Source organism: Lontra canadensis, unplaced genomic scaffold, assembly GCF_010015895.1.
Source record: "Lontra canadensis isolate GAN:19392208 unplaced genomic scaffold, GSC_riverotter_1.0 scaffold31, whole genome shotgun sequence".
Lineage (NCBI taxonomy): Eukaryota > Metazoa > Chordata > Mammalia > Carnivora > Mustelidae > Lontra > Lontra canadensis.
In genome coordinates, this window is record NW_022631025.1 from 4528627 (window position 1) to 4542231 (window position 13605).

At 43.3% G+C, this 13605-nt stretch overlaps 1 protein-coding gene across 2 annotated transcripts in view; it reads right to left on the bottom strand.

Annotated features, from left to right (window-relative positions):
- Positions 1-3418: 3418 nt before the first annotated feature.
- PDCD1LG2 (programmed cell death 1 ligand 2) overlaps positions 3419-13605 on the bottom strand; it is a 54602-nt gene continuing 44415 nt past the window's right edge. The window contains exon 7 of one of the 2 annotated variants that reach the window (XM_032866495.1): positions 3419-3779. In XM_032866495.1, the coding sequence (XP_032722386.1) occupies positions 3774-3779 (6 nt within the window). In that variant the 3' untranslated portion in view covers positions 3419-3773. Of the gene's footprint in view, positions 3780-12923; positions 13488-13605 lie in introns of those variants that run through there. The other variant, XM_032866494.1, reaches the window with a different exon arrangement.

Consider the following 13605-nt stretch of genomic DNA (forward strand, 5'->3'; position numbering starts at 1 on the left):
AAAGGACTGGATAGCAGGAGTAATCCTAGGAAACAGACTCTGAAAAGCAGGATGCTGGGCTGGATTTGCTTCAAACTCAGAGCTGAACTCTTTACCGGTAGAAAATGGGAACGGGTAGTCAGCATACAATGGCACTGTGATTCATTACACTAGGGGCTATCCAAACTGTTGATGTCAGCAGGAGGCAGGGTTTTGGAGACACACTAATGGCCCAGAGCTTACAGCTCAAAAGCTCAAATAGTCTTCAGCACATCAGAGGGCTTCTGAGCCTGCCCTGAACACATCTCTTATTCCTTTTAGTTATAGGACAGATGTATCTAAACAATCAGACCCAAGTCCAACAGTCACAGACTGGCCAAGTCTCACATGGGAAAGCTGAGGCAGGAATTTGGAAGGATAGGACCCTGACGACTAGGAACAGGAATGTTGGGCGGACTTGGACGAAGCTGAAAATTTTGACCTCCAGTAATGCCTCAATATCCCTGAGCTTCCCTTGGAAGAAGCCTCTCATTTTCTATTTGCTGATACCAGACTTCCTTTGCTTTGGAACCTGTAATTAGCTCAGATGAGACAGTCCCCTTGCGTGGAGACCCCCTATCCTTTTCAAACCCCACCGCTCTCAGCTCTCGTGGTCTTTGGGCTTTTGTTTAAAGTAAGATCCCAGCATACTCAGGGGGAGAAGGGCAGAGTCTTGTTCTGGAGGAGAAGGCTTTACTCCAAAAGAATTACATGATTTTGTTAAATTTATACTAGAAGAAACCTAACTAATCTACACTGAGATGGACTCTAAGGGTATCGGACCAAGGAAAACAGGATACAACATGGGGTTGGGGCTAAATGTAGGTAACCCTGATATAATCTGCTCTTCATAGGTTTTTGGACTTAATGCTCGGGTAGATTGTTACAGCAATAGCCCCCAGGGAATCATACCGTTGTGTGGATCAGGCCCTCACGTAAGTCCCTTCCACATTGATTTTGGCCTAGCTATCTGACTTGCTTTGGCCACTGAGACATTAGCAAGTGTGATGGAAACAGAAACCTGAAAACTACTTGCGCGTTGGGATTGGCCCTCTTTTTGCTGTTTTGGATCAGCTTCCATACTGGAAAAAAAGCATGGACAGACCTCCTGAAGGTGCGTGGCTCAGCCCACAGCCAGCACCAACTCCAAGACATGGGAGTGAGGCCACTTCAGACCAGCATCCTCCAAGCAATCCGTCAACTGATTGCAAATGTGTGAGTGAGCCCAGCTGATGCAGAAATGAGTCGCCCCTGCTGAACCCAGCTTGAATTGCTAATGTACACAATCATAAAAGCATAGTGAGAAACGTAAGTCATAAGGTTTGTTATACAGTGGAAGCAAGCTGAAATGAATGTAGGAGTTCGAGCAGCTGGGAGTGGTCTGTTTATTTAGTTGTTTTGGCTGAAACCTGTGCTCAACAGTGACATTGAGTTAATAGAATTTCTGTGGAATAATGTACAGGAAGGATCCTAAAGGCTTAAGGAGTTAGGGATAATGGAGTAATTTATCATATGTAACCTGTGCATCTTTCCTCACCTTCAAAGGGCCCAAGGAATATTCCCTTCACCAAAGCATTGAGAAATGCATTAGTGAGGGAGCCCCAGCCACCGTGGACACCTCCAGGTGGCTGTTTTCTGCATGCCAAGGGTGCTGGAAGGATATGCTGCCCCTGAGATGGGCTTCCTGTTTTCAGTGGAGAGGACATGATCCCAGAATAGTAATCAGAATTCTTTACTTGCAGGAAATCATCAGTGGTGGTTGGCCCTAAGAATGAAGTTGACGGCCAGCCTACCAAAGCATTACTTGATTTATATAATAGAAATCTGACTTGAGTTTTCACAATTGAGAATCATAGCTTCTTCCCCAGTTCTCAGAAAGGACCCTGCAACAACACCGCATACTGTAGATCTTCCTCAAAGCCATCCCCAAAGGGACTTGAGGTCATTATGAAGGTGTCTGTGCACTGGGGGAAATGGAAATACCCAGGCTTTTCAGGGATTCCTAAATACTACTCTGAAACGATACTAATCCTTAGGAACCCTAAATGTCACTGTAGGCCACTAGTCAAAATATGGGCTTAGAGCAGTCAGAGGATGAAGAGAGTTTGGGCCCAAACCCCACTCATTATGATATGTGACTCATGCATTCATTAAAAATGATACTTAGGAGGACTAGTCAGCCACATGGGTGGGAACCCGTGGTACAATGACAAATTTAGGGGGAAAAAAAAAAAAAGACAATCACAACTATGGCTGAAATCGTGTACATGTCTGGACAAGGACCAAACGCCAACAGCAAAAACGAAAATACTTGTGTTGAGATGATGAGATCATAGGTGATTTCTGTTTGTTCGGACTTTCTCAATTCCTCAAACTCTCCCAAATGTTATTTTTGCTTCTTTTGTAAAAGGTACTTTTTTCTTTTTTAAAGACACACAACTCCTCCAGTTCTTCTGTTTTTAAGGATTGCTATTACCTTCTTTTTAGCCATTCATATTAAGGTCACAGAAAGTAAGAAAATTACATGTAACCGTTCTCTTCCATATTAGGATGTGTCTTAGAGTCAATCGTGCCTGAGGCAGCTTGCTGCAGCATTAGCAAAATCTGCTCCCTCCTCGCCCTCCAGGAGCTCACGGTCTAAGAGGAAGCTATCACATGAGCCCCAATCCTCATGGCTCCAGACTAGAGAGAGAGGCCGCTAACCTAGGACTCTGCTGAGCTCAACAATGCACACATCTGGGTACGTCATAGGTCAACTAGTGCTCCGAACTTCCTGACTGCAGCACACAGACCAAATTTAACAGGATTTACCAGTTGTCGCGGCATGCAGTTACCGTTCCCCTCGATGACACACACAAGGGGATCCCACAGCATTTCTACAGTGCCAGCCATCAAAGGTCTTGACTCGTGAGTGTCACTGTGTCACAGACAGGGAAAGAGACACTGAAAGATGGAGTTTAGAGTCAGAGAGACGGCCAAGAAAGGAGCCTTCGTTTGGGGCTTTGACCATTATGGGCACCCATCTTTGCATGTACGTCATATTAGCGTTTTGGTTTTTTTTAATGTATGCCATTGGCTTCTGAGGTTAAAAAAAAAAAGACAGCATTTTTAAAAGGGAAGATGGAGTTTAAAAAAAAATCATTTAGTATGGTGCCATTACAGGTTAAAACAAATGCTTTGTGATTTAGATCTCACAGAAATACTCAATGGCCTTTCTCCACAAGTGGAGTTGTCCACTGTGTACTTAAATGCTTTCTGTTAATTAAAATAACTCAGATTCTTTCCAGATTCCACTAAACCATACTATACGCCAATTATGGCTTGACTTTGTTTAAAGTTCTGTGAGTTCATGGACTCAATAGGCTTTTCTGGAATCAAGAAGAAACAGATAAAAGCAGATAAAAATAACTCTATTGGCAATGGGTCCATTTCTGCAACTGAAAATTTCCACTCATCTCTGCTTCTGGAAATCACTTTGGAAAAGCAGGGGGGGAAATTCCCTTTGTTTTCGGCCTGGCAGCAAGAAGGAGCCTCAGAACACTCATTGGGGTCTACGATCCAGGGTGGTCATTTCCTAAAGTGCTATCGTGCTTTGCTTAGAGTCACAGCTGTGGAGATGAGCGCCTGGATCTGGGAGGGGTGGGGTGCCTGGCTTCCTCAGCACACGTGGCCTGGTGCTGCCTCTCTCTTGTTCAGAGTCCAGAAGCTTCTTAAGGATGTCCCATCAGGTCACCCCAGCTCCTGAAACCACAGGTTCAAATCTGGGGAGAGAAGTCCACAAATAGGAAAATCAGTTTTCTGTTTAGAAAATATATAAGCTCTCAAAAATCAGATTGGAGTGAGAGACTGCCAAAGCAGAAAAGCTCATGTATCTGAAAGCAGCATAGTTCCTGACCTTTTGTCTGCACCACTGCCTCCACCACTGCCTCTACCACTGCCCTGGGTCCGCGTCTCCAACCTCTCTCTCCAGACCTAACGCAAGAGCCTTGTTCCACGCTTTCTCCGGCTTGTAGTCAGCTCGGTCCATGGGCTCACCTGTTCAAAACCTTTGCTAGTTCTCCACCACACCAGACATTTCCACCGTTTCTTTCAGACTCATTCTCCTCTCTGCTCCACCGGGCTCAGGTCCCAGGAGGAGGACGCTGGACTGCTCACTGGGCTCTCCTCTCCCTAGCTTCCACTCCATGCTTCCCCCGCAGGCTGGAGATAAAGAAGACTGCAACGGGCAGCACAGTGAGGCTGGGGCGTGCATGCTTCCGCAACCTCCAGACAGGTTGCGGACTGGCTTTATCCTTGTGGGTGGCCCTCTCCCACTGTTTCTCACCAGCCTTGTGGCAACTCCTTCTTCCCTTTTCCCCTTCAGGCCTGGGGTAGTCAACTCTTCCTTGTTCTTGCCAGTTCCAGGGTGTTCAACCTTCCTAACCGGTCTCCCCCAACCTTCCTCCTGTCTTTGTAACTAGTAAAAACTTAGAAGCGTGCCTCAGTCACTCCTCCTGAGTGTGGCCTCTGCTTCCGGCTGAGACCTGACTGAGGCACTAAGCCTGAGGAGTACAATCTAACCTCTATGCCTGGAACTCCTGGCTCATATTATGGCCCGGACGGTCTTTCCTCTTATCTCCCCACTGGCTCTTACCAGGCTAGGAGCCCATGCTTTTTCCCATGGATGCCCATGTCTCCTCCCCCTGGTCTCTTCCATCTAGAATAGTCTGCTATTTCCATTCTTGCCTGGTTCAAATGTCACCTCCTCCATGAAAACTTCTCTCTTCCCTGATTATCCCCAGCCTAAAGTGATATTTTTTTCCCATCTCTGAACTCTCATGTTGTATTTGTACTTCTTGTAAAGCCACAGAAAACTATAAAAAACTACACTGACTTCTGGCACAATTAAAAACTCATGAGCCCAGGTGGATGAAGCTGTTAGTGTCTCCTCCTCCAGAGAACACCTGGCCGCTGTGTGGCAGGAAGCTGGACATGGGGTGGGTGCCTCTGGGGATTCTGAGGATATGTAAATAAGGTGGGCTTTGGGATAAAGTGATAGTTTGAGAGCTACGTGATTTTCTGTGCACATGTGCACCTTAGAGGCCTTTGCAGGAACCGACAGTAGGGTGTTTATATCCCTCACTCTAGTCTCACCATGGTTTTAATCTACTTTTGTGAGGTCATAGAAAATGTATGTACTGGTCTCTGCCCCAGGTTCCTGCATAGAGTTCCTAAAATCCTTGTAATTTCCTATGAGATAAGAGCACTAGGAACATCTTTTGTTCTAATGTTCAGCCTTCACTTCCTGATGGAGTTCCCAAATCCCTTGAAATTTCCTGGATGATAGCACTGTCTTTTGTTGTAAAGAGGTGACTCTTGCTGAACTCCTGGATGGGGGCTGGTCACCAGAAAGACCAAGCTATGATTAGTAGCTTGGGATTTTCAGCGCCATTTCCCACTCTCCTCCCCATTCTCCAGGGAGAGGAAAAGAGCTAAAGATGGAGTTAATGATTGGTTATGCCCATGTGATAAAGCCCCTATGACAATCCCTAAAGTAGGGCTTCCGAGAGCTTCTGCATGGGTGAGCACATGTTGGTGCTGGGAGAGTGAGGTGTGCATAGAGCATGGGCACCCCACATACCCTGCCCTGTGCATTTCTTCCATCTGGATGTTCGTCATATCACTTCATAACCTTTTATAATAGACTGGTCAACAGTAAGTAAACCATTTTCCTGAGCTCTGTGACCTACTCTAGCAAATTCATCGAACCCAAGGAAGGGACAGTGGGAACCTCAGATTTTTAGCTGATTGATCAGACGTACAGATGACCACCTGGACTCACCCTTGGCATCTGAAGTGGGGAGTGGAAGTCAGGGAGGGCAGTCTTGTGGGACTGAGCCCTTCATGAGTAGGATCTCAGGCTATTTCCAGGTAGATAGTGTCAGAGCTGAGTTAAGCCACAGGACACCAAGTGGGTGTCACAGAGAATTTCCTGGTAGAGAAGAAACCCCATGCATTCATGTCCGAGGTGTGTATGCAGTAGTAAGAGTAAAGGAGACACACGAGAGGACTGAGCTTTCCCCCACTCATTGCATACAAGTATTCCATCTAATATTTCCTTTAGGAAGGGTTATCATGGGAAAAGAAAGAAAAGGTTGGCGCCCACTGAAGAGAAAAGGGGAACGAGGCACCTGTGCCATAATGGGTGAGGAGGTTGTGGGCAGTCCTCAGGTGGAAGTTCCTATGGGGAAGACAAGAGTCTCATGCAACAGAAGAAAACAACAAAAACCCAGATATCTGATCAATTGCTAGAGGGTCTATAGAAATCTGGCTTCTTTAGTCTTAGCCCAAATTACGCCAACGAGAACAGAATTTTGAACACCTTATCTCCAATTCCTGATCGTAAGAATCTTGGAGTACTACTGCTGGGCTTCATTCATCTTTACACTTCCCACACAGCCTACTTGAGAGTCATGCAAATAGCAGACATGACGTGTTTCAGATGGAATGAGAGAATGACTAGCACTATACTGGGAATCACAAGACCTTTCATTTTTCTATTGTTATTTCATTCAAGAAAGTCACTTAACACCTCTTAGCTCAAATCCTGCCATCTGTAAAATGAGGAAGTCAGGTTACATGGTTTGTAACTGCTAACGAACCATGTCGTGACGACGAGGATAACTTTTTTAAAGGAGCATGATATGTATCTATGGTATCAGAATCGACTCCTGAAGTTATACTGCTTGACAGCTTGGTTGCCGGTGTGAGAACAAGAAGCCATGGGACCAGACCTGATCTCTTACATCCTTGGAGTATGTATCTACTCCTTCTAGGTTCACTAGGTCAGGAACCTCTGAAAGGCAACTAAGACACTGGTATGTGTCCTTGAAAGAGGACTCCCTAAAGCTGATGAGGACCCAGTGGAGAGTTCTATACAATGCATTTGATATGCTGGGATATGAAAGAGGTGATACATAGAATGACAGATAGGACAGAGATCCTTCTTCGTCTAACATGCACTGCTGAGTACTTAAAAATGATACACTGGGACATTTAATAATGTATTCAAGTACAAAGAAAATTCAGGAAATATAAAAGAAGAAAACAATAGAAGCTTCCGTCATGTAAAGACAATTATTATGGGCATTCAAGTATTTTTACTTCACTTCTTTGGGAGAAAGGGGTATGGTGGTATATTAAAAACATTTTTTAAATAAAGCATTAATGATATGATAAGTATATATTTGTATCTTACCCCTCTTTTCTTTTTGTTATTTAGAAAACATTTCCCCAATGTTTTCATTCCTCAGAAACAGAATTGTAAATGGGAGTATATGCCATATTGAGTAGAGGTTCCAGTTTTCTCCTGTTGTATTAGTCAGGATGAGACTTGTTTGTGCTGCAGTAACAAACAATCACTAAAACTCTGTATAATAAACAAAAATTTATTCCATGTTCACTGAGGATCGGCAAGGGACTCTGTTATTTGTAGTTACTCAGAGACCCAGGCTGAGGAAGCAATCACTACCTCAAATGTTGCTGGTTACCACTCCAGATGGAAAAAGAAAATATAGCAAAGCATAAGCTAGCCCTTATATCTTCTACCCAGAAGTAACACATGTCACTTATGCTTAGGTTTGGTTGACCAAAGCAAATCACATGACCACACCTAACCACAGACTAATTGTAGAGAAGTCCAATCCTATCACATACAGAAAAGTGAGAGATCCAGGAACTCTGTGAAATTGCATTAAACATCATCATATCCACCATGGAGAAAAATGACAATGAGCTGTCTCTTTGGCCACACTGAGTTAGATCTGAGTCTTTTGATTTTATTACATTAAAGTGAAGGCCTTGAAGTCTCATCTGGGGAGACTGAGAAGTCTGGATCTGCACAAGAATAAGAATAGGCAACACCTCTCCCAGAGCTGCCTAGAGAGTTCAAGGCAGAACCATGAAATGGAAAACCCGGCTCTACACAGCTGTCGCCTGAGCTAGTACTGCTGGGCACTCCCACATGAATCAGGTCTCATGTCAGTCTCTGATCAACAAAGCAAAACCACCAAGCTCTTCCCTTCTTAAGTGGGAAGGGAGACTATTTATCTGAGCAGATGTCTCGTCAGACATGTGTGTCCCAAGACTACATGCAGTAGCTGAATGTGACTAAAAACAGGGGGGTCAGGATGCCGCCCGCACACCTGACACTGTCCCCACACCTGACACTGTCCCCACATAGGTGGCTTGGGGGTGAGGCAGAGCTGGGACGGCAGAGATGTGTGTGGGAGGGTGAGAGCCCTGAGGGCCCTGAGCTGGCTGGATCCCTGTGGGTCTCTGTCCTCAGACTTTACGGAGCTGAGATTGGAGCTGGGGGTAGCGTTAGAGCATTGAGAGCAAGACCGAGTACATTCAGTGTGAGAGAAGGCACAGAGCCGTGGAGAACTTGTGGGTCAGGGGTCAGCACATGCTTTCTGTAGGGCTGGATTGTGAAATATTTCAACTACGGGCTGTATGGTTTCTGGCACAGTCACTCGACTCTGCTGTTGGATGCAGAGGAAGGGGTGGGGGGAAAGCTAGAGGACAACATTAAACATGGCTGTGCTTCAATAAAATTTTGCTTACAAAAACAGGAAGTGTTTTGGCCCCCTGGCTGTAGCTCACCACTCCTTCTGAGCTGACACGTATCAGTGGAGAGCAAAATGTTCACTTTGGCCAACCATCATTTCAAAGGCAGCTACTGAAAGTACAACACATCCCAGGATGTGATAGGCTTTGAAAGGAAGAAGAAGACACTGCACCTGCTTTCTAGAAATGTGTGACTCAGTCCTCTGGGGACAGCAGATCCTACTTGCTGTAAGCTGTTACATAGCATAAATGTTATAATTAATATACTTTTCCAAGATTTTATTTATTTGAGAGAGAGAGAGCGAGTGAGCAGAGAGAACACAAGCAGGGGAAGGGGAAGAGGGAGAAGCAGGCTCCCTCCGCAGAGAGCCCAGTGCAGGACTTGATCCCAGGACACTGAGGTCACGATTGAGCCAAAGATAGATGCTTAACCGACTGAGCCACCCAGGTGCCCCTATACTTACTTTCTTTTAATAAATATATCACATATAGGACATCAATGTTTATAATGTGGTCCTCTGAACCTAATTTTACTATACCCAATGCCTGTTTTCTCAGGATAAGAAAAAAACCAACTTAACAGTAAGTGACAAATCAGGGGGAAATTTATAAAATATATCACAGGAAATGGGTTACTATTAACTCTAAGTGAAGACATAAGTAAAAAGATGGACAAAAGATGCATAGACAGTTCCCAAAAGAAGATAAAACCTATACATTTATGAAGATGTTTTATCTCACTAATAACTTTAAATGCAAAATAATGATGGGGTTGCCCGGGTGGCTCAGTCGGTTGAGCGTCCATCTCTTTATTTTGGCTCAGGTCCTGATCACAGGGTTGTGAGATTGGGCTCTGTGCTGGTCGTGGAGCCTGCTCTAGATTCTCTCTCTCTCTCTCCACCCAGCCTTCCCCCCAACCCTCTGCTCACACTCGCTCTAAAGAAAGAAAGAGAGAGAGAGAGAAAGAGAGAGAGAGTAAGCAAGAAAGAAAGATGAACGGTTCTTAATTTCTAAATTAGCAAAATTTAAAAACAGTAACATCCAGCATCGGGACAGGTATAATGATTAAACTAGCTCTTTCATATATTGCTAGTACAAATTGGTACAACTTTTTAGAGGGCAATTCAGCAATACCGTTTGAGAGTCTTAGAAATACCTACAGGTTTACCCTAGTAATTTTGCATCTTAGAGTTTACCCATGGTAATAATCAGAGATGCACGCAGAGATTTATGTATAAGGCTATTGTGATAATACTTAAATGACAAAAACATAAAAGACTATGAGGTAGACATGATATGTCCAGCAAGAGGGAATTAGTTAAGATAAATCCCAGTCCATGTATACAATAAAATATGAAAACTATTAATTATACTTTTAGCACATAGGTAATACTAATGACATAAAATTAAGTTAAAAAAACTATACCAAGTTATATATGCATTATAATTTAATTTTATGAAATTTAAATACAGAAATATGTTAGAAATTAAAGTAATATTAAGTATTAACCATGGTAATCTGTGTGCAATGGATTATAAATTATTTTTGTTTCCTTTATGCCTTTTTATTTTTCATTTTTGTTCTGAAAAAATGATGTAATTTGAAAAATGTTCTCAAAGTTTTGACCTGCCCAACAATTAAAATTAAGCAAGATTTATCTTTCAGTAGTGAGATAAATTTGGTCAAAATCAGTTACCTTTTACATTTACTGCAGAAGAAACTACAAGAAACACAGACAAAGGAAGAGTCAGGCAGACAAATCATTTCCAAACCCTTCAGTTAAGTTCTGTCAGAGAATTTTGGTGATAGTGTTGTTCTGCCCCCTCCATATTTACTCAGCTATTCATGATTCCAAAACACATCAGGTGCAGGGTGCCGAGGCCACACACATCCTTTTGTTGCTGAGAGAGGCAGTGAGCTAAGCAGAAATCCTTAAATAGTGAGTCTGGGGTGGCAGGTTCATGGCTCAAGGGGTTTTAGACAGAGCCCTGGCCCCTCGGACAAATCTGTGACCAGGTAACAGAGAGTCACTTACTTCTATTTTTTTAAGGCTCAGGGAAGTCTGACAAATCCACTTACTCCAGCCAAGACTGCCCCCTTCACATCTTGGTGGCTGTGATGATTAACTTTTTGTGTCAGTTTAGCTCAACTATTGCCATCAGGTGACCTTACATAAAGCAGATTACCTTCTAGAATGTGGGTCGGTCTCAGTGAATTAGTTTAAGAGCAACCAAGGTTCCCCAGAGAAGGAATTCTGCCTCAGACTGTAGTATAGATATCCCACCTGAGTTCCCAGCGTGAGGGTCTTCTCAACACATTTTGGATTCCATATTTCAAGTCTTAGTGAACTTGCAGACCGCAAGCCTGCCCTACAGATTTCATTCACACTTGCCAGTCTCCAAGTGGTTCTGTGGTTCTGTTCCCTGGGAGAAGCCTGAGCCCTCCTCAGCAACAGGTATCAAGTTTTCTTGGCAACCCATACAGGGGCCCCAGACCCATCTTCTTTCCATTCCCCAAATCAGTATTTCCATGTCCTGTTTCCTCTTTTTCTTGGGGGGATAGTCTCCAAAATGCTAAATTAGTTCTCCATAAAGAGTTAACAACTGGTAAGCAACTTTATAGGGAGGAACTTAAAAAAAATCTGCTGAAATCTAACACATTGGTATTTGTCTTGACAAAATCATAAAACTTTATGCTAAGTAAAAATGAGCCATTTTTTCCTTTAATATTCCACCACCATTGATCACTGTCAATTTCTACATTTGAACCAACCCACAAATAACTTTGAATGCAAATGGAACACATCAAACACAACATAATGTGTCAGCATTACCCAAGTGTTAAAATATGTAGGTACATGACAGATAAATGTCATGTATCTTTGTGTTTTATCTGACAAACACAAAACCGTTTTTTGCATAAGAGCATCTATTCCAAGTTTAGCAAATTATATGGCCAAGATCTATGACTTCCCCCCACCCCTCACCCAAAGCAGACATCATTCATCAATCACCACACTCTGCACCTAGAAATGGTCTCCCAAACCATCCTCATCTCTGCCCTAGGCACCTCCTGAACCTGACAGGGGTCTGTTTGCCCTCCTCTGATTTTGGTCCAACCTTCTAGGTTTTCAGTTTTACAAAACTAAAGCCCAGAAAGGGGGTTGATCTTACCTAAAATTGTATGGCTAGCTCACAGAAAAACTTGAATCTAATTCTCTTGATTTTTAATCATGATCTCTTTTTTACAAAAAACAAATATTTCAGGCACAGAACAAAGTATAAGAATAATATCATCAACATCTGCATACCCACACCCGGAATGATATCAACATTTGTGTGCCCACCCTCAGAATATCAACATCTGCATGCCCACCCCCAGAACGATATCAACATCTGCAGGCCCACCCCAGAATATCAACATTTGCATGCCCACTCCCAGAATGATATCAAGATTTGTGTACACACCCCCCGAATGATATCAAGATTTGCATGCCTACCCCCAGAAAATATCAACATTTACATGCCCACCCCCAGAATAATATCAACATTTGCATGCCCCCCCAGATTAATACCAAGATTTGCATACCCACTCCCAGAATGCTGTTTGCATCTGTATGCCTACCACCCAGCTGAAGAGGTTAAAATTGGTGTTTATAATTTCCTTGCTGTTTTTTTACTTTCACTTCACATGACTATGTCCATAAACACTATGTAAAGTTCTTTGTCAGCTTTTAAACTCTGTAATTGCCAGTATACTGTCTATATCTTTCTGAAATCTATTTTTCCTCTCAAAATCATACTTCAGAGTTTTCCATCCCCAAAATACATCCAGTGCTGGTACTTCCATTTTAGTTGTTATCTATACACTCTATTCATCTGTTCTCCTGTTAATTCACATCTGATTATTTCTAATTTGTTACTCTTATAAATAATAGTACAGGAATATTCCCATGTGAGTCCTCTGTGGTGCATACCTAAGTGGTCGTGACCTCCTTACAGCATACCCCGCATTCTCAGGCAAGTGCCAGGGAGGGGTGAAGAAGAGAGAGGACGAGCATCATTCTCTCACCTCCTTGACTCTCCCTTCCCCTCCTTGACTCTCCCTTCCCTTGACTCTCCCTTCCCCTAGTACAAAGGGTGACTATATGTAATCAGTTGGGGGAGAAGGGAATTAGTCTAATTTCTTTAATTTGACTCTTGGCCAAGATATTTACTTCATTTTGAATTTCAGATACCACTAAAAAAGGGTATGAGATTTTTCTGTTTATAAGGAGATGTATTGTTAAAATGGTTGTGGTACCCTGTTAATCCAAAGAAATCACTCTATAAACAGTACAATATTCACACCATGTGGGGGCCATAGGATGGGACATTTGAAATGGTTGTAAGCCTTTGAGCATCCCTCATTCCTCAGACAGACGGTTCTGCCTTCGTTACCCAGATACAATACTTTCTCTCTAGGACAGAGGCTGCAACTGGTCATTAATAGGCTCAATTAGCCTACGGAGATGTTTTATTTGCTTTGTTTGGGATTTGAAATACTTTCAGGACATTTTATATAAAGTTTTGGATTTCCATCTTCTCGGACAGCCTTAGGCTAGTGCTAAATTGACAGCACTAGCCCTCCATTTTGTCACCATTCCCGATCTGGTTAAAGAATGTCCTTTTTCCTCACTTCAGCACCTGCCTGGCCCTGTGGGCATCTGACTTTACCACCTCTGCTCTTGGGACTTTTCACTCTATCCTCCTCACACTCAGCAACTGAAGGAAACACTTACACAAAGCCTGGAGCTCATGAAACTCAAGACAGATGCTGAGGCCGCTCCCAGGGAACGCTCCTGCAGATCAAGAGGACCGATCTATAGGAACACAGGAGCGTTCTTTCTCAAGAAACAGGTGTTTCAATTAGGATGGCCAGCATTAATCTGAAGCTTTTTTGAGTCAAGAAAATCTCGCTGCTGATTCAGAGAAACGCAG